At 33.3% G+C, this 25,388-nt stretch overlaps 2 protein-coding genes across 7 annotated transcripts in view; both read left to right on the top strand.

The window, feature by feature from the left end:
* dtnbb (dystrobrevin, beta b) overlaps positions 1-16,272 on the top strand; it is a 49,497-nt gene extending 33,225 nt beyond the window's left edge. For 4 of the 6 annotated variants that reach the window (XM_058749787.1, XM_058749786.1, XM_058749792.1 and 1 more), the window contains 9 exons: positions 6,138-6,228; positions 6,489-6,574; positions 7,426-7,539; positions 8,396-8,492; positions 8,668-8,688; positions 10,153-10,312; positions 11,129-11,218; positions 11,301-11,354; positions 12,578-16,272. In XM_058749787.1, the coding sequence (XP_058605770.1) occupies positions 6,138-6,228; positions 6,489-6,574; positions 7,426-7,539; positions 8,396-8,492; positions 8,668-8,688; positions 10,153-10,312; positions 11,129-11,218; positions 11,301-11,354; positions 12,578-12,627 (763 nt within the window). In that variant the 3' untranslated portion in view covers positions 12,628-16,272. Of the gene's footprint in view, positions 1-6,137; positions 6,229-6,488; positions 6,575-7,425; positions 7,540-8,395; positions 8,493-8,667; positions 8,689-10,152; positions 10,313-11,128; positions 11,219-11,300; positions 11,355-12,432; positions 12,467-12,577 lie in introns of those variants that run through there. The other 2 variants (XM_058749788.1, XM_058749793.1) reach the window with 2 other exon arrangements.
* Positions 16,273-19,155: 2,883 nt separating this feature from the next.
* The window catches only part of dnmt3ab (DNA (cytosine-5-)-methyltransferase 3 alpha b), a 55,989-nt gene continuing 49,756 nt past the window's right edge, over positions 19,156-25,388 (top strand). The window contains 2 exon segments of the mRNA XM_058748819.1: positions 19,156-19,458; positions 21,481-21,572. Coding sequence (XP_058604802.1) covers positions 21,495-21,572 — 78 coding nt within the window. The 5' untranslated portion in view covers positions 19,156-19,458; positions 21,481-21,494.

The raw sequence follows: 25,388 nt of genomic DNA, 5'->3' as shown, positions 1-25,388 counted from the left end.
AGCACCTCATTCGCTAAAGGAATTATGCAAATCAGGTAAAGCTGCAAGTGCATCAACAAAATCTGTAATGAATGCAATTCCGATCTTTCAGGCTGGTTATAAATTCTTTATTATATGGAGGATGCGGCAGACTCCTGTGATCTGGCAAAGAACACTTTATTGGGACTCTAGCACTATTTCAGTCCATTAAGCAACAGGTTCAATTAGGATGTGGGTGATTAGTGATTAAGATAAACTTTTATACCAACACAAGTAGATTTTCGTGATTCTAGTTACCTATTTTGTTCCACAGTAAAGATTGATATTATAAAGAACACACTCCTTCATTTAAAAAGTTAAATATTAATATAAATACTAACAAATTATTCATTACTTTAAATGGTTAACCTGTTTAATCCCACTTTTTAATTAATTAATTAACTACATGTACTTACTATATGGATTAGGGTTTGGTTTAGGGTTACTTGCATGTAATTATGCATAAGTTAGTGTTATTATAATAGTAAATACATGTAACGTGTAACAAAGACACCTTAAAATAAAGTGTTACCTAAAATTGTTATATTAGTGCTACCGGTATTGCAACATCAATATTGTAACTTATTTGTAACATTTGAAATTTTAATTTAGTGCAATGTTCACTGTAACTTTTTCATTGCAACATTTTAGTGTAACCTTCACCAACAACTGTAATTGGATATATGTGTATAGCTAAACGCACTGTATTATCCCACAGGCCACAATAGTTGGCATCAACATGTTTACTCATTCTATGGTCATGTGACAGTTTGCACTAACACTCAACATATTTAACTGAGACCCTTTATTTTTTCCATATTTGCAGGAAATTCACCAGTCAATAATATTTTTAGTGATTTATAAATGAATACCTTCTTTACGTAACTATTGTGGCTGGTGGGATTAAATGGGTTAATAGCTGATGTATATAGTTATCAAAAGCTTGAAAAGTTTCAGATCTGTAAGATTTAAAAAAAAAAATGTTCTTGAAATAATTTTCTTATGCTCACCAGTGCTGCATTTGTTTGTTCAAAAATACAGTAAAAACAGTAATACTGTGAAATATTATCACAACCTAAAAGATCTGTTTTCTATTTGATTATATTTTAAATTTTGATTATGTTTATTTATTTTTGTGATGCAAAGCTGAATTTTCAGCATCATTTCTCCAGTCTTCAGTGTCACATGACCTTTCAGAAATCATTCTAATATGCTGATTTTCTTCTTATTATTATTATCGTGCTGCTTAATATTTTTGTGGAAACTTTGATGCTTTTTCAGGATTTTTTTTTTTTTTGATGAATAGAAAGTTAAACAGCATTTATTTGAAATATGAATCATTATAAATGTCTTTACTGTCACTTTTAATTAATTTAATGTGTCCTTGCTGAATAAAAGTATCAGATTCTTAAAAAAAAATGTTACTAACCTTTGTTAGTTATAAATGACAAAGAAATACAGCAAGCTGTCTGTCAGTGTGTACCTGTGGAATTAATTTTCAGTATTACCACAATGCTGTAAAAGTTTGGTTTTTAACATTTTCTTTTAAATATATTATCTTAGTGCTGAAGTACCAGAACTTTTTGACATTGCTGATGTTTGCCATGGTGTAAGCCATGATGGTTTTGTTTGGACAATAATACTGTGCATTACAGCCTGATGAAGATGACTTTCCAAAATGACATTGCTCATGTAATTTATAAAACAGACAGCTTTATGTACACTGCACACTGTTACAAAATCATCATCCTGTTCCTCTTCAGTAGTGACACTTGGTACAAACCTGGGATGTGATCTGGGTGATGCACAAATGGCAAACAGCCACGTCTATAAACCTCGTAGTCTAACAGCCCGATTAAAGAGGAGGCATGAGAAAAATAACTGCAGTAGTTTTTAATAATAATAATAATAATAATATTATAAATTAGATTTTTGAAAGAATATATATATATATATTCAAACGATTAATCATAGTAATCGCATCCAAAATAAAAGTTTTGTTTACATAATATATGTGTGTACTGTGTATATTTATTATGTATATATAAAGACACACACATAGCATATATTTTGTAAATATTTACATGTATTTACGTGTATATATTTATATTCATATAAAACATATATAAATATATTTAATATATAAACGTAACATTTTTCTTAAATATATACATGCATGTGTGTGTATTTATATATACATAATAAATAAACAGCACACTCACATATATTATGTAAACAAAAACTTTTATTTTGGATGCAATTAATCGCTTGACAGCACTAATATATATATATATATATGTGTGTGTGTGTGTGTGTGTTGTGAAGGAAAATGTAAAAAAAAAATATATATTTATATATATCACAACAGCCCTTGATTTCTGTAACTTCTCAAAACATCAGCAACAAGATTCAGTGTGAAACTTTTTGGGCCTTGAACCTTCATAAGAAGTTTTTCTTTCTCTCTCTAAGTCATTTTGGGTGTAATTGCGTGGCCTTGTAGGAACATCAGAGCTGTAGGCGGGACAATGAGCGCGAGCGAGTCTCTGCTGACGGTGCACCTCTCCAGCACACGTTCATTTACCGGGTCGGGCCTTCAAGGACAAGTGGCCTTGTGTAGAATTTATCGTCTGCTGGGTCATGGCCAGTCTTGCTGCCAGAACAGAAATATCATTTTCCATTTGCTCCGAATGAGTTTTTAATTTGAAGTTAAGTGAGTATTGACCACCTGTCACTGGATATGAAATCATAGACTCCAGCTCTATCACAGTCTCGCCGTTCAGAGAGTGTTGATATGCTCTCCATGTCCTTTATCCACTTTTGGATTGGAAAGAGTCAGAGTGTACTTTTTATTTGACTTTTTTTTACATGTAGAGTGTAAAATGGTAGAATTTGATTTTCATGGCCATTGTCTGTCCTCTCTTTAACCCTTAGGATTTAATGTTCCTTTAGGACTTTTATGACTTAAACTATTCTTTTGACAAACTATTAACTATATGCAGAGGCGGACAAAGTACACAACTCCATTACTTGAGTAAAAGTACAAATACTGCTGGTCAAATATTACTCCATTGCAAGTTGTAAAGACAGATTTTTACTTAAGTAAAAGTACAGAAGTACTTGCTTTTAAAAGTACTTAAGCACCAAAAGTAAATGTCCTTTTTTATGTCAATGCACTGTTTTACTATTGTTGTACATAATAGCTGCGATCAAAGCAAAAATTAAAAAAATGCTGTCTAATGGCTCTCGCTGTACTTTGTTGTCACACACAGAACAGTTTGTGCAGTGCTGCTTCAAGTCAAACAACTATTGTGTTTTATTAGGAGACGCATAACAGTTCTTCTGTGGCTTTATATTTTCACTTACAAAATTTAGCAAAATCAGACAATACTGTGTCTAATATATACTGTAATATTAACTTCTTATTGAATTGTTGTAAATAAATATCACATTTGCAACTGGTCAGTGTTCAAAAAATGCTGGGAAATCACTTCATGTAGCCCTACAAGAGTGATTACTGATAAACTGTCTGAAAAAAAGAAAGTCACGTTTTGGAGAAGAAAAAAAATCACCCACTGACTTTCAAAGCTGCTGCATAGTAATGACTTTCTACTTCGAGGACCTTGATAGAAATGTAGTGGTGTGAAAAGTTCAATATTTGTCTTTCAAATGTAGTGAAGTTAAAGTCATAAGTTTCCAGAAAAAATAATACTCCAGTAAAGTACAGATACTCAAAAAGTGTACTTAAGTAAATGTACTTAGTTACTGTCCGCCTCTGACTATACGAAGTAGTTTGTTAATATTTATCATGAATGGCAGATGTTCACACTGTCACTTCTAGTTACCATATATAATTTTATTTGGGCAATAAAGTTGAAGTGACGTGATCTGTTTTTTTTTTTAATAGTATTTTTCCCTTTTGTTGGACTGTATAGAGGAAACATGGAAATTATGTGCCACCAATTTTTAATTTTCCATAAGGTGTTGCATGTTTGGACTTTTTTTTTCACTTGTACTCATTGTGTGGCTGGTGAATTGTTATGGTCTGTCTATAAAATTTAGATTGTGTTTGTTAAGATGCACTTTTATGAGCACAGGAAAAACACTAAATGATGATGATAATAATAATAATATATTTCTGTATTAATGATTAATTAAGTAATAATTGCATATTATTGTAATGTTCAATTTAATATCGTAATAATAATAATTATTATTAATATCATTTAGATTTTAGTAATTTTTATATTTCAAATACAGTTTTAATAATTGAACATTGTAGCAGCAGTAGTAATAATGATAAATGATAATCATAATCATTGTTATATTATTATTATTTAAATTTTAGTACTTTATTAAATTAATAATTAATAATAAATTAAAATAATTTACATATTTGGAATAACATTTTAAGAATTGCATATTACTGTAAGGTTACATGTAATGTTATGATGATAATAAATAATAGTAATTAATTTGAACTATTATTAACTATTTTTTATTTTTATATTTCAAATACAGTTTTAATATAATTTAATATTTTTGTAATGCTATATTTAGTAATAATAATAATAATAATAAAATGTTTGTAATATTTCAAATGTAATTTTGATAACTGAATATGGTCATAATGTAATAATAAAAATCATGTATTTTTGTTGTGGTTATTATTATTAGTAGTAGAATTGTTGTTATATTATTTATAATATTTTTATTTTAGTAATGTTTAATACTTCAAATACAGTTTAATATAATATGTAATATGTAATAATATGTAATAACATTATTATTATTATTATTATTAAGTTTGCAGGGACATATTTTAATTTAATTAATTTAAGAAAGACCCATTTGTTTCAGTTATTCACCCACAGCTTTTTCCGCCCAGTGAGTTTTTGTTTTTTTCTTAGTCCCTTTCACCCTTGCTTTGCACTGGTATTTATCTTGAATAAGTGCACATAATTTTAAACATATTTGTCAAAAGTGCTCCTCATTTCTTTGCGTAAAGCTGTTTAATGAGAAAAAATTACCCAGAGCACCTTTAAGTGTCAATATAAGAGCCTAACAGTCGCTGTCAGGGTGCCATATCAATAAGTGGATTCCAGTGGATCTTTCTCAGCATGACACTGATTATTATAAACAGCATGTCTGTCTGTGAGACGTCTGGCATGAAAACAACCCTCTTAATGAATCACCCCGCTGAGAGCGTGAGAGTTCAGGCAGGTCACGGCGGCGGGGCCACAGGGACTCACACAGCAGTCCAGATCTGTGCAACTCATTTATTATCCTATTGTATTATCAGACTAATATAATATTTGTGTTACATTTGATTGATGAATGCTGCGTGTGTTTTGTGTGGTGTCTAACTCGCAGAATATACACATTCACACATATGCACACGTGATTCACTCCTAATTGTAGAGCACTTAATGAGGAAGAAAAACATATGCTCCGTCATCTGCTCCAGCCATATGCCAAACCCTATAACATAAGAGCCAGCCACTCTACCAGAGCCTATGCATTCACTGCACACGTCTGCGCTCTGCATCCATTCAGACACAAGGTACCTGCTCTGAGGATTTTAGGTGGGTGAAAATGCTAATACTGATATATTACAAATATCTAATGTAATTATAAAAAATTCAATCTATATAAAATTGCTGAAATTATATTAGAAATTACAAAATGTGCTTAAAAAACCACTAAAAATATGATTATAATATTTTAATATAATTATCTAAAAAATATTCGCTTGAAAAATTAGGAAATTATATAATATAAAAATATTTACTCAAAAGTTTTTACAAATTTTGAAAAAAAATAAAATTATATCTTGATTCTGTGTATATAAATGTATAAAATTGCTGTAATTAAATGAACAATAAAAAAATAATAATAATTGGAACATATATTTTATTATATAATATAAATAAAGTATATTATTATAAATTCATATAGTAGTTCTTATATCTTGAGCAGCCATATTTTAGAGTATCTTCCCCAAAACTGTTTCTATCATCTCATGTTGATTTCTGGAAATCATCCGTCTCATACCTCTCTTTGTCTCTCTTCTTCCTGTTGTATGCATTTCTTCTTATTCTGTCTCTCTGTCTGGACTGTAGCACCCTTGAGAGTCCCAGCAGACTGGATGAAGAACATCGTCTTATCGCACGATATGCTGCTCGTCTGGCAGCGGAGGCCAGCAACTCCACTGTGAGACTCAATTCACAATCACACTCAAATTACACCTCAGTACTTTACAATGGAAAGAAAAAGCACCTTGTTGATGAAGTTTTCAGAGGACACTTTTTTACTGTGTGGAATTTATTGAAAATCAACAGCATGTTTAGTAATATTCATTTGTGTACATCTGGCTTTTATGCTCCATAACTAGGCAGCATATTGTTCATTTATTGGCATCTTTCTAATTAGTTTTGAGCATAATCAGTAATACTAATTATTTTGTCTTTCAGCAATGTCCTCCAACTGATTTGAGTTTCAACTTTGATGCTAATAAGCAACAGAGGCAGCTCATCGCAGAACTAGAGAATAAAAACAGGTGGGGTTTTTAAACAGTTAAATGCTTCTTACTTTGCGATGGAAATATTTTTATGAAATATGAAATGCTGTAATTATGTAATATATTTACTTATTCAACCGATAAAACAGTAATTATTTAAATTAAATGTTTAAATATTATTAAGAGTTAATTAAATAATAATAATTATTATTATTATTGTAATATATTTAAATATTCAAACAAAATGTACATTTAACCAAATTATATAATGATGATGATAATAATAATAATAATTATTATTATTATTATATTTAATTACTCGACCACTAAAAACATTAATATTTAAATTAAATGCTTAAATATTATTATAAATTAAATGATTTAACAGTTATAGTAATATAGTCTATTATTATTATTATTATTATTGCTATTATGTAGTTATATAGTATATTCTTAATTTAAACATTTAATGTTTTTAATTTATTTTATCAATAATAATAATAATAATGATTATTATTATTGTTATTATTATTATTATTATTCAATTATTCAACCAATATAAACATTAAATATTTAAATTAAATACTTAACTATTATTATCAATTAAATGATTTAACAATTATAATGGAATGTCTATTATTATTATTATTATTATTATTATTATTATTATGTATAGTTATATCGTATATTGTTAATTTAAACATGTAAAGTTGTATTATTATTATTATTATTAATAATAGTAATAGTAGTAATATTAAATAATAATAATATTATTATTATTATTATTATTAAAGACAAGAGTGATTATTGAGACTGTTTTACATTACAATTGAGTGCTTTCAGTAGGTGCCAGTGAAGTTCATTTTGGTTTCTGTGTTTGGTGCATATAGGGAGATACTGCAGGAAATCCAGCGTCTGCGTCTAGAACATGAACAGGCTTCTCAACCCACTCCAGAGAAAGCCCAGCAGAACCCCACTCTACTGGCAGAGCTACGATTGCTGCGGTACACAAACACGTTCAAACACAGCCTTTATACACACATACATGGATGTAGTATTAATCAGAGTTGTAAAGAGGAAGCGTTCAATGTGAAATTACCCATAACTTTCTTTTAACCGGATCGTTTCACAGCATTTGAGGTTGTTAGGAGCATAACAGGTTTTAAATGGACTGGGTGGGATTTCACTCCCTGTAGTCATTGTTCAAGTCATTTAGACGGAGTACCTTTTATAGGCACCAGAGGGCATGTAGGAGCCAAATCAGTTTTCTTAATAATATGTTGGTCTCATTAGAAGAGTGAATGAGCACATTTCCATTATGTTCTGTTTTTGCCCTCTTTCTTTTAGTTTCATGGAGATTTAGTCACATTATGTGCATTTCTGAGCAGTGCTATGTATTTAATGAAAGACTTGAGTGGAAAGGGGTCATATTCTACACTTATGTCATGATTTTTTAGTTTTTAGTTTTCAGTTTAGATAATTTAGTTTTACATTTTACCATTAGCCATCATCAGTTTTAGTTTTTAGTTTAGATAATTTAGTTTTACATTTTACCATTAGCCATCATCATTTTAACCCGTAAAAGTTTTGTTTTTGTTACTGTATCTTTAAGAATGGTATATGTGAATATCTTGGTTCTAAAGTCCATTTTTCCCACTTAGTTTTTATAAATTGTATGAGTGGGTTGTGGAGGGAGCTTTGCATTATGAACATAGTACAAGGAGCTTTTTATTTCAAAAGAGCAAAGAAAATCCTGTTTTCCATCATATGTGCCCTTTAAGTCATGTATATTTGGCAGTCATTGATTTTTATGATTCATATGGTGATTCATTTATTCATTTTGTTTGTCATCTGGTTCAGGCACAGAAAAGACGAGTTGGAGAGGCGCATGTCGGCCCTGCAGGAGAGCAGGAGAGAACTGATGGTCCAGCTGGAAGGTCTCATGAGGCTGCTGAAGGTATGAAACTTGTTGGACAACAATTTGGCTCTTTATTTCCTTCGGCATGTGTGAAAACTTCATTTGTTTGCTCACTTTTTGTCTCTCTTTTTTTCTTCACCTTTCTCTTTCCCACCGCTGTCTCTCTGACGTGTCTGCTTTCACTCACTGTCATCTCTCATCTTCTGGCTGACAGGATGAAGAGCAGAAACAGGCAGTAAGTGTTCCTTTAATACAGTTCTGCAATTCTGGAGTAAACATGTGGGGTCACAACTGCAAAAGTGTGAACTGACATATGTATTGTGTATGGCAAAACAGACATTTTCAAAAAAGTGACAGGTAAAAGATTAACGGGTTGCATAACGCTGAAAAATGGAGAGGATCGCTGACAAAAATAAAACTTCTGTCATTATTTACTCACCTAACTTTCTTTCTTCTGTGGAACATAAAATGATATATTATAAAGAATGTTCAGGCTGCTCTTTTCTATGCAATGAAAATGAATGGGATTTTTTTCCATCAAGCTCTGGAAACAATGAAAATGCTACAAATATACTTTGAAATTAGCTCATGACTCATTTGACTGCCATCATATTACACTCACAGTTAATCTTAATTGTTTTAATTAATATCTGTGAGTGTTATAATGACTTTACCATCATATAACGCTCACAGCTAATCTCGAATTCAATTTATCTTAACTTTGTGCATGATATATGTATGTAAAATTGCTGAAATTAAATAGACACAAAATATTTACTCAGAATTCACTACAGATATTTGATTGTATTTGATCTTGCAATGTAATCTAGCAAATCTCAAAAATGAATATGCAGTTTTAAGTCTATGTACATTATAATACTGTAATGCCTACATTCACTATATTTGCTGTATTTTTTATTTATTTAAACAAAATTGCTTTATTAGTCATTGGCTGTGACTTGAAAATAATTATGTGTATCTTAATGTATTTTAATAATGGTGCATTCCTACTCTTTTTGTCATTTTTGGAGCATCAGTCCATTGTGTTCCACAAAAGAAAGAAAGTCATTTAGGCTTGAAATGATAAAAGGATAAGTAAATGTTTACAGAATTGCTATTTCTAAGACTTTAAAAATGACTGATAAGTGAAAGTTGCTTAATGAGAATAAAGCATGAGTTTATCTCACGAGTTTATCGCAGACTGTCTCTGTGGGTGATCTCTGTCACGTCTGCTCCTCATAACGAGGACATGAAGCTCCCATTTCCAGTCAAGTCCTGCTGCTTTGTTCCTATGACCCAGGGAGGGACCACGAGCCGCATGTCTCCCTGCCAAATATCAGAGACCTGCTCTCCTTTCATCAGGGCTAAGCACCTCACGTCTAATGTGACTGCAGTCTGGCCAGCCATCTGCTGCCTGGCAGTGGGCCACAGGCCCTGGGCCCAGCATCAATCTGTGGGACAGTGCGGCTCTTTTCTACCATCCTTTTGCTCCTGTAATGGCACTTGCATGCTGCTCAGTGAGCTCTCAGGCCAAAGATGTATGCACTACAACCTAAAGAAACAGATCAGATATCTATAGGTGTGTCTGCAGTAGTAGCTTTTTATCAGTGTTTCTTGGGGAGCGAGGGACCAGTGGAGGTCAGGTTGTTATATATTTAGTGTAATTTTTGTGTTCTCCTTCCTCATCTCCCTCCTACAGGCTCAGACGGGGAGTTCGCCCCACTCATCTCCCAGCCACAGCGCCAGCTGCACCATGCCTATGCCCATCCGCTCCACCTCAGCCGGCTCAACCCCCACACACACGCCACAGGACTGCCTGGCAGGGGTCGGAGATGACGTGCTGGATGCCTTCTCTCAGGGTGAGAAGTGTCAAGCTTTGCATTTACATTATCATCCACAGAAGATGTTTAGAAGATGTTTGGAAGACGTTTGGAAGACGATTGGAAGACGATTGGAAGACGATTAGAAGATGATTAGAAAATGTTTAGAAGATGAATAAAAGATGTTTAGAATATGATTAGAAGCATAAGAAGATGTACAGAAAATGTTTAGAACATGATTGGAAAGATGATTAGAACATATTTAGAAGAAGATTAGAAAATGTTTAGAATATGATTAGAAGCATAAGAAGATGTTTAGAATACATTTAGAAGATGATTGATTATAAGATATTCGTAAGATGTTTAGAAGATGTTTGGAAGATGTTTAGAAGATGAATGAAAGATGTTTAGATCGTGTTTTTAAAGATGGTTAGAAGATGTACAAAAAATGTTTAGAACATGACTAGAAGATGATTAGAACATATTTAGAAGATTAGAAAATGTTTAGAATATGATTAGAAGCATTAGAAGATGTTTAGAATAGATTTAGAAGATGATTGATTATAAGATATTCATGTTTACAAGAATGTTGACAAGTTTACAAGAGGATTAGAAGATGTTTAGGGGAAGAACGTCCAAACCGATCTTTTCCATAAAAAAGACGGGGGCTTTTAGCACTACAAAATACCATAAATGTAGTCTATACAAATGTTATTGACAATATTTGAAGACTTTTAATGCTATATGATAGCTCTGAGTGAGGAACAGACTGAAATTTTTGTCGCTAAATTAATTTTGGATTGATATATTATAGCTCTAGATATTGTGATCTGAAAACGATTCTCTTTCATCCAGGTGTACCAAGAAATCTCCGTAATGATCTTTTAGTGGCTGCAGACTCAATCACAAACACTATGTCGTCACTAGTGAAAGAACTTCACTCAGGTACTCTTGTACACTCACTTCTCTCCTCTAAGTACCCACTTTGTGATTTGAGTGGAAATTGTAATGTTTGTAAATTTTGCAGTGGACGACGGTTTGGAGGAAGAAGAGGAGAACATGCGAAATGGAAGAGAGAAGGGTGAGTACCAAAGGCTTTGCTTGCCATTTTACCCTTATTTCTTACTTATTCTTTTACTTCTGTTCTCTCAGAATGACAACTGATGTAATAATTAAAACAGTAAAGGCCCAAATTCCATTTCTCTTTTAATAAGCTTCCAAGCTTTTATTTATAGGGATGCGTGATATATCGGTACTGTATGAGTTATCGGCCGATACTGGTGATTTTTATATTTTTATATTTGCAAAGTTGCATACGCTATCATTCAAAAGTTTTGGTTGAGATATTTTAAAGACACTAATGCTTTTATTTGTACACAAATCGGTGAAAAGTGACATAAGACATTTATAATGATACAAAATATCTCTATTTATTAAATAATCCTAAAAAAAAGTTGTTTCTACAAAAATATTAAGCATCACAACTGTTTTCAGTTTTCAACATAAATAATAAAAAAAAATATTTTTGAGCACCAAATCATTATATTGGTGATGATTTCTGAAGGAAATGGAGACTGGAAGTAATGAATGCTGAAAATTCAGCTTTGCCGTCACAGTAATAAATCACATTTTTTCACAATTCCGCATTTCTGTTTTTATTGGATTTTTCAAACAAATGAAGCCCAGACTTGTTTAAAAACATTTAAAACATTATTACATTGTATATACATTGGCTGATGTTGTATTTAATTTAATTTGTTGTCATCTTGTGCTAATTTAAAGTCTTTAAAAAACAAAATCTTTAAAAACACACATACACACACACACACAAAAACAAGACTGTTCATCTTCAGCAAAATGAATATCCATTTTCATACTGTATATTATAATGTGATGCCTAAATTGACTTTTAGCAGTTATTATTTATAAAAATTTTTTTTTTTTTTACTTAAAAAAAAATCTATATAGACAAAGTAGTATAAGTAGTATAAATCTTAATTGATCAGTTATGACAATAATTATCGGATTATTGGAATTTTAATATCGGTGCATCCCTAATTATTTAAAGATATTAAACTTCCAGTTACCAGCCTATAAAATGTAGTCATTAGTTGATCGTAGTTTCTCGGTTTGATTGAGGCCTCTTTTCTTTCTTCTAGCTGAGTCAGAGTAAAAGAATATAGAATATTTCATGTAAGTATAAATGAGTACATTGTCTAGTCCTGCCCTTAAGGCCAAAGTTAAAAGTGCAATGTACTGTGGAGCCGTTATGACCCCCTAACCTTAAATTTGTGTTTTGTCCAGTGTCAACGCTGAAGCATTCTGGGAAAAGGCACTCCACCCCTTCATTCTAAGCCCCAGGAAAGAACTGGCGACATCAAAAGCTCTCTGGCATTCGCACATAGACAAATGCATGCTCTTCCCCAACTGGGTTTCACTATGTGAAACAAACTCTTCATCACACCTTGCACAGAGCAAGTTGTATTTATTAGGAAGTATATAAATATATATATATATATATATATATATATAAATATAGCTCTATGTCTATCTGTATAAACCCATTGTTATCACGTTACCCATGAGAATGGCTTGTTTGTGCTTTCTTAAAAAACCTTTATGACTTTGTGATTACTACTCTCTGAAACGAACGCACTGTGCATCTTCATGACGTCACTCAAATCGATCTATGCTGTAGCTATTTTTCCAGATGTTCCCTACACAGGAAGCTTTTTTGTATGACTAGTGATGATTTTTTTGTGTTTTAATGCATGAAGTGGCTCTACTGGATAGGTGGAGAGGGCTCGTATTTGCTCTGCATGTGACGTTTATTCTGACCGACTCGAGTGATGCCTGCTCCATCGCTCCTTGTAGTCTTCTGATCATCAAACTGCTGCTTCTGCATCATGCGCATCCGAACCACCATATATCAGGGACGTCTCGTAGAGTTCGCCGTTTGTCTGGGATTTCCGCTACTGTGTTAAGTTTAGCCCGTCGTTGTGGCCGTTGTTTTAGCGCTTCGGTATTGCCTCTTAGTTTAGAGTATCGCATATGTAGCTCTCTGTATTTTTGGAGAGCATAAAGGGACTTTAATGGAATACGGATGTATGTTCCGTATATCCATAAACCAGCTTAGCCAGCCATCTTTTGAGTGCACACGTCTCTGTAAAAGTTACTTCAAAAGCTTTATTGAGTTCAGTTATTGTGTGTACTCGTGTGAAATAAATGAAACCAGTGCTCAGGGACTGTTGAGAGAGAAACGCGCGGTAGCAACGCTTGTGAACAAATGGGTGGAATTTACTTTGACACCACAAAGGTCAAATGTCAAAGATTAGCACAGGTCATAAAAACTTTATGGAACGGCTGAGTGTAGAAAACAGGATCGTTGAATGGAAGCCCATCTCTGGCACATAAGAAAAAAATGCTTTTGTAATTCGTAATTATGACATAAAAATGTTAAATTATGACATACTCCCCCGGTTTCACAGACAAGGCTTAACCCTAGTCCTCCTGTTTCAACTGAAAGAAACATGCACTGACTGATCTTAAAATATATCAGTGCCTTTGTTTTGTCTAAAGATGCACACCAGTAATGTTTTTTTTTTCTCTAAGGGACATTTATTAAAATTACTTAAATGTCCTAATTGAACTATGGCCTAATCCTGGCTTAGACTAAACCCTGTCTGTTGTAACCAGGCCACTATGTCATAACTATATGATAAAAAGTCAAAACTATGCCATAATTATGACAAAAACTTTAAATTATGAGAGAGCCATAATTATGACAAAAAAGTTGAAATTATGAGGTAAATTATAATTATGACAATTCAACATTGAGATAAAAAAATCTTATTCAATTATGCTATCAAAAGCACAAAAAAATAATGCTAATAATTCTAACATAAAAATATAACTGTGACATAAAAAGAGTTGAAAGTTTGACATAAAATTTGAAATTATGACATACTAAGTCATAACTATAAGATAAAATGTCATAAAAAGACATAATTATGAGATTAAACTCACAATTATGACAACATTTGAAATTATAAGGTAAGTTATAATTATGACAAGTCAAAACTGAGATAAAAAAATCATAATTGTCATAAAAGCATAAAAATAATAAAAGCAAAAAACACAAAAATAACATAAACATAATTATGACAAAAAAAAGTCGAAAGTGACATAAAATTTGAAATGGGCATACTAAGTCATATAAGATAAAAAGTCAAAATTATGACAAATAAGTCAAAATTGACATACCAAGTCATAGTTAAGAGATAAAAGTCAAAATTATGACACAAAGTTGAAACTGAGAAAAATAATTATGACATTAAATGGTCGAAAGTATGAGATAAAATTCAAAGTTATGTGAATTAAACTGACAAAAAGTCAAAATTGTGACATACTGTCATAATTATAAGATAAAACGTTACAGTTATGACACCCAAAATTATGAGAAAAAGTCATCGTGACTGACAAAAGTTTGACAGCTTTTTCATTATTTTGAATGATCTCATAATTATGACTTAGTATATTGTAATTTTGTCTTTTAATGTTATAATTATGATTTACAAAAGCAGAATTTTTCTTTCTTACGTGACAGAAATGGCTTCCATAATGTTGCGCATCAGACATGGACACGCTGTTATAGGAAGAAGACATACTTAGTGTCTAAAGCTTTATTGTCGTGAGGAAGAGGTTTTGACTTACTGTACTTGAATCAGAAGGAATTCAGGTTCAAAAATTACATTAATCTAATTATTATAAGTATGTAATTGTGTTATACTTGTGATTTGTTCTTTGTTAGTTTGGTTTCAAATAAGAAATAATAACCATTATTTAAAAAAAAAGTTTTGTTGATGACTGCTAACATTTGAATGTTAAATTAGATAAATCCACTGAGCAACAGTTTAAAGTGAGTTTTGGTGTAGAATATTAAGATTCTTTGACATTTATGAGGGTCATTATATGAAATGATTCATTCACTGTTTATTAATTTTCTAAAATGCTTGTAATTGTGCATAAGGAAATCTTTTGAATGGTAATATGAACAGTGAGGTCTCATTCTCATTTCCGGTGTGTTACACTGGAAAAAGTGTTGCTTTTGTTATAGTGAGTGCAATGAAATATATTTGCTTTTTCAAATCAGATTTTACAAATCATAATGCTTGTTCTGTGTTTCAAGGAAAGGAATATACAACGTAGTTGAGAATTTATTGTCATTGTTTAAGCTTGGACGATAATGTAAGAAATACTCTCAGATGGCAAATTTGAAAGTTTGATTATGTTCCAACATTTGCTACAAATATGAATGCAATCTTCTGATGTAGGTGTGTGCCTAGATGTACTGTATAAAGTGCTGTATAAAATAAAATATTCTGCACATGTGCAAGTCAGCCCTTAGATAGGAGTTTTAGTATGTGACTTAGTCGGAATGCAGTCATTATTTATCTGTGATCTTTGGGAAAAAAAAATATTGTTCTGCCTTTAAAAGTTGTGCCAAACTGTTTGCCAACCTGTAGTGTGTCTTTTAGGTATTTGTTCTGTGTATTTGTGCGTGTTAAACCACAATTTATTGATTATGAATTTACTGAAGCAGTCCACCGAGAGGGTAACTAATAACGGGGTGCCTTAAATGGTTGAAACACAATACAGTTTAAGCGGAAGGAACCCTGCTTGAAATCAATTTCAAGCATCATTGCGAATTTATATGTTACAGATGGGCCTCCAACGGAGGACCTCCTATGTTATCAAAGTTAGACGAAACAATATTTCAAAAACTAAATCTGCACCATCAGGTTTTCATTTCTTTGGCAACTCGTGATTTTACTGTTTTAAAACTCCAAACTGTCAGTTGAAGCTACAAACACTTTATTTCATTTGATGGTTTTGCTGCTGTATACAATCATTGATTGCAATGGTTTACGTCCATATTTGCGTTTACGTCACCCCTATGTCTTTTTGTATACTATTAAAGGGTAAAATATATGAAAAAACTTCAATGGACATTGAGTGTTTTTGTGTGTGTGTCCACAGAATAATATTTCACAGCTCCATTAGGATTGAGTTCAGATCTGTCGTCAAGGGGATCCTGTGATGGTGGGGCCACCCATAAAATTTAAATGTGAATTTAGGCAGCGGCCCTAATTGAGTTACAAAATCAGCGTATGAGTTATTTACCATTATGCCGTGGACAACCATGAAAATTGTACCTTTCCTAACTCCTTAATCTCATGTCATTCCAAGTCAATATGACTTGCTGTCTTTATGCAGCACAGACGTAAAAGTTATGCAGAATCACTTGTATTGTGTGCAAAAAAGATGCAGTTAAAGCAGTTTTTTTTTGTTTCAACCCAATATCAAAACATGACAAACATGAGACAGTTTAAAGGGACAGTTCACCCAAAAATGAAAATTCTATCATCATTTACTCACTTTCTGAATGAGTAAAACTGAATGAGTTTCTCTCTTCTGTTGGACACAAAAGAAGATATTTTGAAGAATGTTTTAACCAAACAGTTGACAGCAGCCATTGACTTCCATAGTAAGTCAGTGGTTGCTTTTATTTACTTTTTTTGTGGAGCTTTTCTGAAATAACTTAAGAGTGAGTAAATGATGGCGGAACTTTCATTTTTGGGTGAGCTATATCGTCTAGTATGGTTGAGTTCACCCATCATGCTTACTGAAAATAAGGTTGTCCTAAACATCCTGAAATTTCATGGGAGACTGTTTAATAACAGACCTTATAAATTACTTTTAAGGCAAGTCTTTGCACTTGGCACTAATGCCATGTGGCATTTAGTTATGCAAGTACAGCTGCTACATCTATAAATTGTTTCTTTTTTATTTATTTATTTTTTAGCTCAAATTAAGCTAAACCGTTTTTTTTTCAGGCATATTCCAGCTAATATGTAAACAAGGTGATGTACAGAGCCCCACAATTTATTAATCAATGCCCTGGATTTATTAATTAGTTCCCTCATCTTTAAATTGTGGTCACATTGTACTAATTTGTTCCCCCCAATTTATTAATTTGTGCCCTTAGTTAAATGGAGACAGTTCAACTAAATTAAAATGGGGTGGCATAGTTTGTGGCCATAATGTCTTTTATTTTTTTATTTCCGCATGTTATTCCACACTGAAAAAAATTCTGTATAATTTACGGTAAAAAACGGCAGCTGTGGTTGCGGGAATTCTACCGTAAAGAATACGGTAGCAACATTTTAGGTTTTACGGTTTTAACTTAAATTTACAGTTAAATACCGTAATTACATTGACTGATATAATGTTAATATACCAACCTATTGAAGTACTGAAATCCGTTTTGTACCTTTGAAATACACTGATAACCACCAAATGCAGGTGGTGATGAGAAAGTCACATGATGAACCAAAGCCCTTCACAAGCAGCTTTTAAATAATAGCATATATAGAAGGTGCACAGTGTCATTCACAGAAACACTAAACACCATCATGGTGATACTCATTAAACTGAAATATGCAATAAACATTAATTTAACAACATTAGATGTAACATACAACCCTAATAAACATAACTGCTAAGAAAAACTAAGAAGAAACGTCAAATTCAAACAAAATTTGAAATGCAACGCAGGGAATTCTGGGAACGTCAATTTACGTTTTTCCCTGTAAATTTTACATTCTTTTTCACTTCCAAAAACGGTATTTAACTGTAAAATTGTCTGAAATGTCTATTACAGGTTTTCACTGTATATATTAGGGGAACTTACCATTAACCATTTAACAAGTTTTTACCCTTGCATTTTTACAGTTTTTTACTGTTAAAATCACAGTAATTTTTTACAGTGCAGGGTTCCGAAGTGATGCCTCCAATTCGTCTCTAAAAAATACTTAACTGTGTGGACATATAAAAAAAGCCAACCACATTCTGTTGCTGTATGAACATGACAGTAGCCTCCAAAAATTCAAAGTCGCAATGAATCAGAAGTAGCAGCAAAGACCACATGACCACTGTACCACCTGACCACTGCACATTCATGTGCTACAGCTCTGAGCAGAATGTCACGTTTTGTTATCTCAAAATTACGCTAATTACGACATGGCATGAAAGCAGCAATAAATCCAAGTGTAATGCTGCGCTCACGCCATGTCATAAATTACTGTAATTTTGAGATGAAAACACATGACTTTCAACTCGATGCCATTCATATTTTCAGAATCGGAATTCCCGTAATTACGAGATACCAACTTGTAAAAAGCGTTCACGTCCTCGTAGAACTCGTAATTACAACTTGTGAACTGGGAGTTTTCTGAGAGCTACGACTTGTACCGCGTGACCGCTGTACCACCTGACCACCGCAGGCTCTGTTTAGGCGTTGATAGTGTTGTCATCTCAAAATTACGGTAATTACGATATGGCGTGAAGGCAACATCACGGTGCGTTCACGCCATTTCGTAATTACGAGATACCAAAGCTTTCACATCCTCGTAGAATTCATAATTACAACTTGTGAGACCCAGTTCAGCTGGTATCTTGTAATTACGGTAATTACGATATGGTGTCAAAGCACCTAACGCAGCGAGTTCTACGAGGACCTAAGTGCTTTTTATAAATTGGAATCTCGTAATTACAACATAGTATTAATTCACCTAACACCTTAACAACTTATCAAAAACAAAAAAAATTTATGGCGGGACTTGATTGGACGTTGACATGTGAGCGTTGCTTTAAAAACTGATGGCTGATTTGCAGGGGCGGGGTTTAAATAAACAGACTAAATGATTGGAGAAGTCCTGCCTACATCTCCAGAGAAGAGACTGTCACTTTCACTGGAAGGTCCAGTTCTGACATTTTGATAGAATTTAAAATAAATTAATTAATTAATAAACAAAGCTAAATCGTTCGCAATAAGATCTACAATATGCATTTAGAAAATAGATAGCATGATTTCATGCCGACTTTAAGGAAGACTTGGATCATAATGCCTCTCTCTGACAAGCAAACCCTATCGCCGTAGCCGACTGTCTCTAGGACCCGCGGAGCTGCTGTCGGAGCGGCCTCTGCAGTCAGTGAGAGCGGAGCATCTGGAGGAGAGCTGGCCGGCTGGGGAGGTGGTGGAGGACGGGGAGAGCGAAGCAGAAGGAGGATCCGGGAGTCAGCGAAAACAAAAAAGGGGTCAGGCCTGGAACTTGGCGAAGCGGGTAATTAACACTGTGATCCACTTGTCTAGAACCTTAAGCCGCCATCGAAATAAGTCTCCGCCGTGGGGCTGGCCGTTTTTTGGGGCGATACGGAGGGGGGCGGCTCGATGTGGCCAGTGGTTTTTCCAGCTCTTACAGATGTGCGACTTAATACACCGCGATACGCTCTTGAACTTGATGATCGTTCATTTGTAGCTCCTCGGAAGCGTAGAGTCAGTCCACTCGATTTGAAACAATGGCTGTGTTTCAAAACCTAACGAGCTGCCTAACGTACTTAGACAGCATTTTTGATCATCATTCTGTTCCGCAAGCGCTTATGATGCCCAAAAATGCCAAAAGACACGCTGAAGGTGCCCAAAAGTGCTGTCTAGGTAGGCAGCTCACCTAGGCTTTGAAAGGGTCTCATTTAAGCCGCCTTGGCCTGTTGGAAATGACTGTCATTTATAAAGGCCGAATAATCCGAGTAGGCGGATGATTAAAAGAGCTTTTTATGCAGTTACAGACTATGATAGACACGTGATCAATTAACACCTTGTGATTGGATACCTGTGACACATCTCACCGGTTATTGAATATTAATGACTCTGGCCATTACCCTTGTATTAATGTACTGGACTGTGGAGACCAGAGTTTACTAAAATACCATAGTTACAGTTATTATTTCTACTGTATAATAATAATAAATTAATATGGGATGTCCATTTCAAGAGTTTTCCTTCCATTTAATGAAAATAGCAATATAAAGTTACCGTATTTTAGTCACTATAATGTATCTGTGAGAAACTACTGTATGGTTACTACTGTGATTTTAAAAAAATTGGTAAAAGTTAGGGATAGTTCACCCAAAAATGAAAATACTGTCATTTACTCACCCTCATGTCATTCACAACTTCACAAGCCAGTGGCACTATTTTAAGTCTTCTGAAGCCATGTAGGTTTGTAGGAACAGACGGTCGTATTTTAAAATCTCATACATAATCAGATTTTATGTGTCTTAATTGATTACAAGAGGTATAAGGTCCAATGACGGTCCAAAGCCTGTTTCCTAATATGTCATATTTAAATAAATATGCGTTCGTGATTGAGATTTCAGAGTCAACAGTTTAAATTTTGGTTTGGTTCACACAGAAAGTTATCATATGATTTTGGATGTAGCGCACAAATTGTTCAGATGACTTTTATGATGCTTCTTGTCATTTTTGGAGCTTTGCAGCCCCTGGACACCATTTACTTTCATTGTCTGGAAAAGAGCGGCATGGACATTCTGCTAAACCTCTTTTGTTTTTCACTGGAAGAAAGCAAGTTGTGTGAGTTTGGAATGACATTACAGTAAGTAAAGAATTCAGAAGACTGAGGATTAATTTTTGGGTGAACTATTCCTTTAACGATAGACTCGCCTAATTTATTGACCTCCAAATCTAATTTCATGGGACTTTGGTGTCCTACTTGTGGAGAAAGCACATTGAAGCACACATACATGGGAGTGAAGAATAAAATGTACAGATCCCTTTAAAACCGCTCTGGAGGAAGAAAATAGGAAATACCATAAAGCGAAGAGTTCATATTTCACCCCAGAGAAAGATTTTCATGTAGCAGTTGGAGAATGCGTACATTTTGAGTCAACTTATTTTCTGGTGTATTAGACTGAAAAATTACGTGTAATTAAGGTTGATTTCTCATGCACGCCCTGAATGTGATGTCTTATTCCCTAATATTTGCATACACATAGATGTTTTACTTACTTAACAGACATTAAGAAGTCCAGTTGCTAATACAAGTTTGAAAGCACCTCATCTCACTTATTTGAGGGTAACTTTTTATTATTAACGAATGATTGTATTTTTCTAATCTTCTGGATGTGTCTTTTTATTTTGAATGTTGTGTTCGAGTGCCGTTTCTTCTGATTATGGTGTTCCTTTTCACAGGGGATCCTAAAGAAGGAGGGTCATCATTTTTTTCCCCCCTTTTTTGTTCTTTTATTTTTGTTTTGATCTTTTTCGACTTTTGCATTGTTTTCAACAGTCACTCATTTGGCGATGCCGTCCAACTCAGTCACCACCGCCGCCGCATTCAAGAGCTCCGACTTCAACTGTGACACAAACGGAAATCAAATGGTAAGAGGTTAATGAGTCCCTGGACATTTTTATGTTCGGCCTGCTGTGTACTGCCTGAAATAAGGCTAGTTACCACATCTGTTACTGAAATGTCTTGTGTTTCGGAAAGCCTACGCTAACTTTGCATACGCAGCGGATAGAATTTTGTAAATGCTCTTTAGCTTTGAAAATAAAATGACAATGACCTTCAAAATTAATGTTACTTCAAAAAACCGTCGCTATATTTATGCATAATACTAATGAAAATGGTTGTTGCGATGATTTGAAAAGTGGTGGTGACATGTTATAAATCTTCATGCAACATGGAATCCTTAATTTAATATGAATGATTTTGAAATTTTTAATATTAACTAGCATAAGGGTTTATTTACGCCATGTTGGAATTACCGTAAATTACCGTACCGTTTTTGGCTTGTAAAAAGTCCTTTACATCCTTGTAGAACTCATAATTACAACTCTTACATTTTCTGAGGTTCTCCAACCTAACAGCTGCTACATCATGTAGAAACACTCAAAATGTCTGCTTATTAAATAATATTCTTAATAAGTGTAATTTAATTACACTTTATTTTATGTCCTTGTTACAGTGTAATTATATATTCAAGTACTGAGTAATATTAATTAACTACATGTACTTACTGTATGGTTAGATGTTAGGATTACTTGCATGTAATTATGCATAATTTATTGTTATTATAATAGTAAGTACATGTAACGTGTAACAAGGTCACCTTTAAAATAAAGTGTTACCAAAAACATACAATATAATGAAGCTAGCACAAAATTGAATAATCGTGTAATGTTACACTAAATAAACTACAAGTTCATTAATAATGCATTTTAAAAAACGACCTGTACTTGTTGTAGTATGGTTTTGTCTATTGGTTACTCAGATTAAATAGATTAATTTTGGTATTAGTATTGTTGTTGCCATAATTCTGAGGATGTGAACAGCTCAGAGTAGAACGTCCAGGTTGTTGTCTAGTAATTACGGTAATTATGCGGTATAACATTCAGCCAGTAGTAGCAAGTGATAAACAGAACTTTTTACCGATTATGCGTTCGTTTATTCATTACATTTATCTGCTGATGGAGTTAGTTGGCAGCTGCTCCAGCTTGGTCTTAAAGCTGATGTTTTTTGCACGATCAACAACAATTTTTTTCTTACCGTGGCGGCCAACTAAAATTAATCTCTTTAATTATTATAGTGCAAATAAAGAAACAGGGCAAAGTAAATTTTTTTTTAAGTTGAGGTGACCATATATTAATGGTTTCTACTCCTTTGCTGAAGAGGTCACATATAAAAACCCCATGGAAAAATGACAAAATATGGAATGTGTTTTCCTATATATATATATAAGAATATACTTTTAAAAGTTCTCTTGCACAATTTCTTTTTATGCGTTTCTGTTTTCAAGATATCTGACATGTTTCATGTCACAATTAAAGGGATAGCTCACCGAAAGATTACAACTCTGTCATTATTTACTCACCCTCATGTCGTTCCAAACCTGTGTCTTAATTCTTCTGCGGAACATTAAAAGAAAATATTTTGAAGAACCAAACAGTTTTGGCGGCTTCCAAAATTAAAACACTTTTCTCAAAATATCTTCTTTCACGTTCCACAGAATACCATTTTTAGGTGAACTGTCCCTTTAACTCTCCCCTCAAATCCATCATTACAGTATTTCATTCAGTATATCATTTTGATTTGACATGATTCATTTCCACGGCAGGGGCTATCGAGTGTCAGCGTAGAGGCTCCAGTGAACATAATTAGTAAACATGGGTGAATTGTTATCAGAGATAGTGTCTGCTCTGTTTCGTACGAGTGTTTAGTGACGTGGGTGTTGGCTTGTGTAGGAGAGGCTGCCGTTTGCCTGATTTACAGGGGAATTCATTCTTCTCCACCCCTGCACCCATGGACCCGCGCTACGCTCGTAGTCCTGTTGCTTGGCAACAGTTCTTGCCTTAAATAACCGGCTGCCGACAGAAATAGAGCAAAGATGTAGACGGTGTTACTGAGTTCACACAAGGCAACGTCGATTTCTGTGCACATCCTTTGTTTTTGTTTGTTTAAACATTTTGTTTGTTTATTTGTATCGTAATGAGAACATTGTGTGAGGGGTTTTTTTTGGTCATAAAATATGTGGAAAGACCGTCACAGGAAAAGAACAATGCTAACTCTCCAGAACTCTGATTTGAAGTAAATAGATATATTTAAAAAAATATATATAAAAATGCATCATATTTTAAATCTAAATATATTTTAATATATTTACATGGGGGAAAAAAATTTTGATTTGAATTTAATTGTACCTTTTTAGGTGACTTGAGATGCTATTCGTACTTCATATCAGCGTCATTATGCATTAATAATAAGAAATTCCAGTGGTGTCCCGCCATCTTTCGGCCATGCTGGACTTCTCAGTAGTCATGGCAGACGGGGACAGCATCCTCATTAGCATTCTGATTTAGAGCCGGTGGTTTGATTCATCCCAGCCCTGAAGCTTCTGCAGCAGCTATATTAGGATCATCTTTTCTCTCCCGTCCACCCTAGGGTGCTTGGCTGGACGAAGAGTGGTTATTGTTGAGGAGGGAAGACACGGTTGTGTTAAACAAAGAGAAAGTGAATGAGGGGAGAGAATGAACCACTGAATGTCTTTGTAACCGTGTCAGGAGAGAGCCCAGAGAGTTGGGGATCTCTCCACGGCTGTATCACCCCACACTTTAGCTCGGCTCAAAGGACGATGCCATTCAAACACTGGCTTTTCTCATTAGCTAAATAACCTTGGCGTGAAAGATAGAGTGATATTTAAAAAATCTCGTTCTACAAATTTAAATCTTGGTGTGTTTACTGGAATATTTTGGTGTGTAAAGGTTAAGAATACATACTGTAAAATTTAAGGATGAACTGATTTTAAAATTATGTCCAATACTGATAAGCTGATAATTATTTTCATGTTATGGCTGATAACTGATAACCGATATTAAACTCTACTGTTTTGTTTAAATGCACTGAAAATAAATAACTAAATTTGTTGTTAAAATCAGTCATTTTAAAGGGAATTTAGGCATTACAACATTATAGAGATTTATAAGATTTTGAAATTCACTAGATTACATTTACCAGTGTTATTAAATTATTAGTGTTTCTAAAGATTCAATTTAAGTCAGCATTAGATGATAGCAAATGTAATCTAAATATAAAAACAGGGAAAGCACAAATACACTACTGTTCAAAAGTTTGGGATTTTTTGGGATTTAAAAAAAACAAATAAAAATAATAATTTTATTCACCAAGGATGCACGATTTCTGTTCGACATGGATAATAATAAAAAATGAGAAACGTTTATTATTTTTATTTTTATATTATTATGTTATTTTTATTATCTTTAGTACCAAATCATCATATTAGAATGATTTCTGAAAGATCATGTTGTCATGTGAGCCTGGAGTAATGATTCTGAAAATTCAGCTTTGCATCACAGGAAGAAATTACTATAGAAAATTTTTTTAAAAGTGTAATAATATTTCACGATAATACTGCTTGTACTGTATTTTTGATCAAATAAATGCAGCCTTGGTGAGTGTAAGAGGATAAAAACCATAAAAAATGTATCAACACCCAAAACCTTTGAACTGTAGTGTAAATATCCAATAATCGTTAATAGCCAATGATATCTAATATTGCACATTTGAAACATTCTCATTATCAGCCAATAACATAATAATTAATAGTAATTAAACAGCTCCAGTTTTAAAAAAATATATATATTCAAAAGGTTTTGGAATGGAACTAAAAATATATTTTC

The sequence above is a fragment of the Onychostoma macrolepis genome, chromosome 17 (genome assembly GCF_012432095.1).
Source record: "Onychostoma macrolepis isolate SWU-2019 chromosome 17, ASM1243209v1, whole genome shotgun sequence".
Lineage (NCBI taxonomy): Eukaryota > Metazoa > Chordata > Actinopteri > Cypriniformes > Cyprinidae > Onychostoma > Onychostoma macrolepis.
Note: the sequence above shows the minus strand (reverse complement) of the source record. Positions and strands in the feature narration are given on the sequence as shown.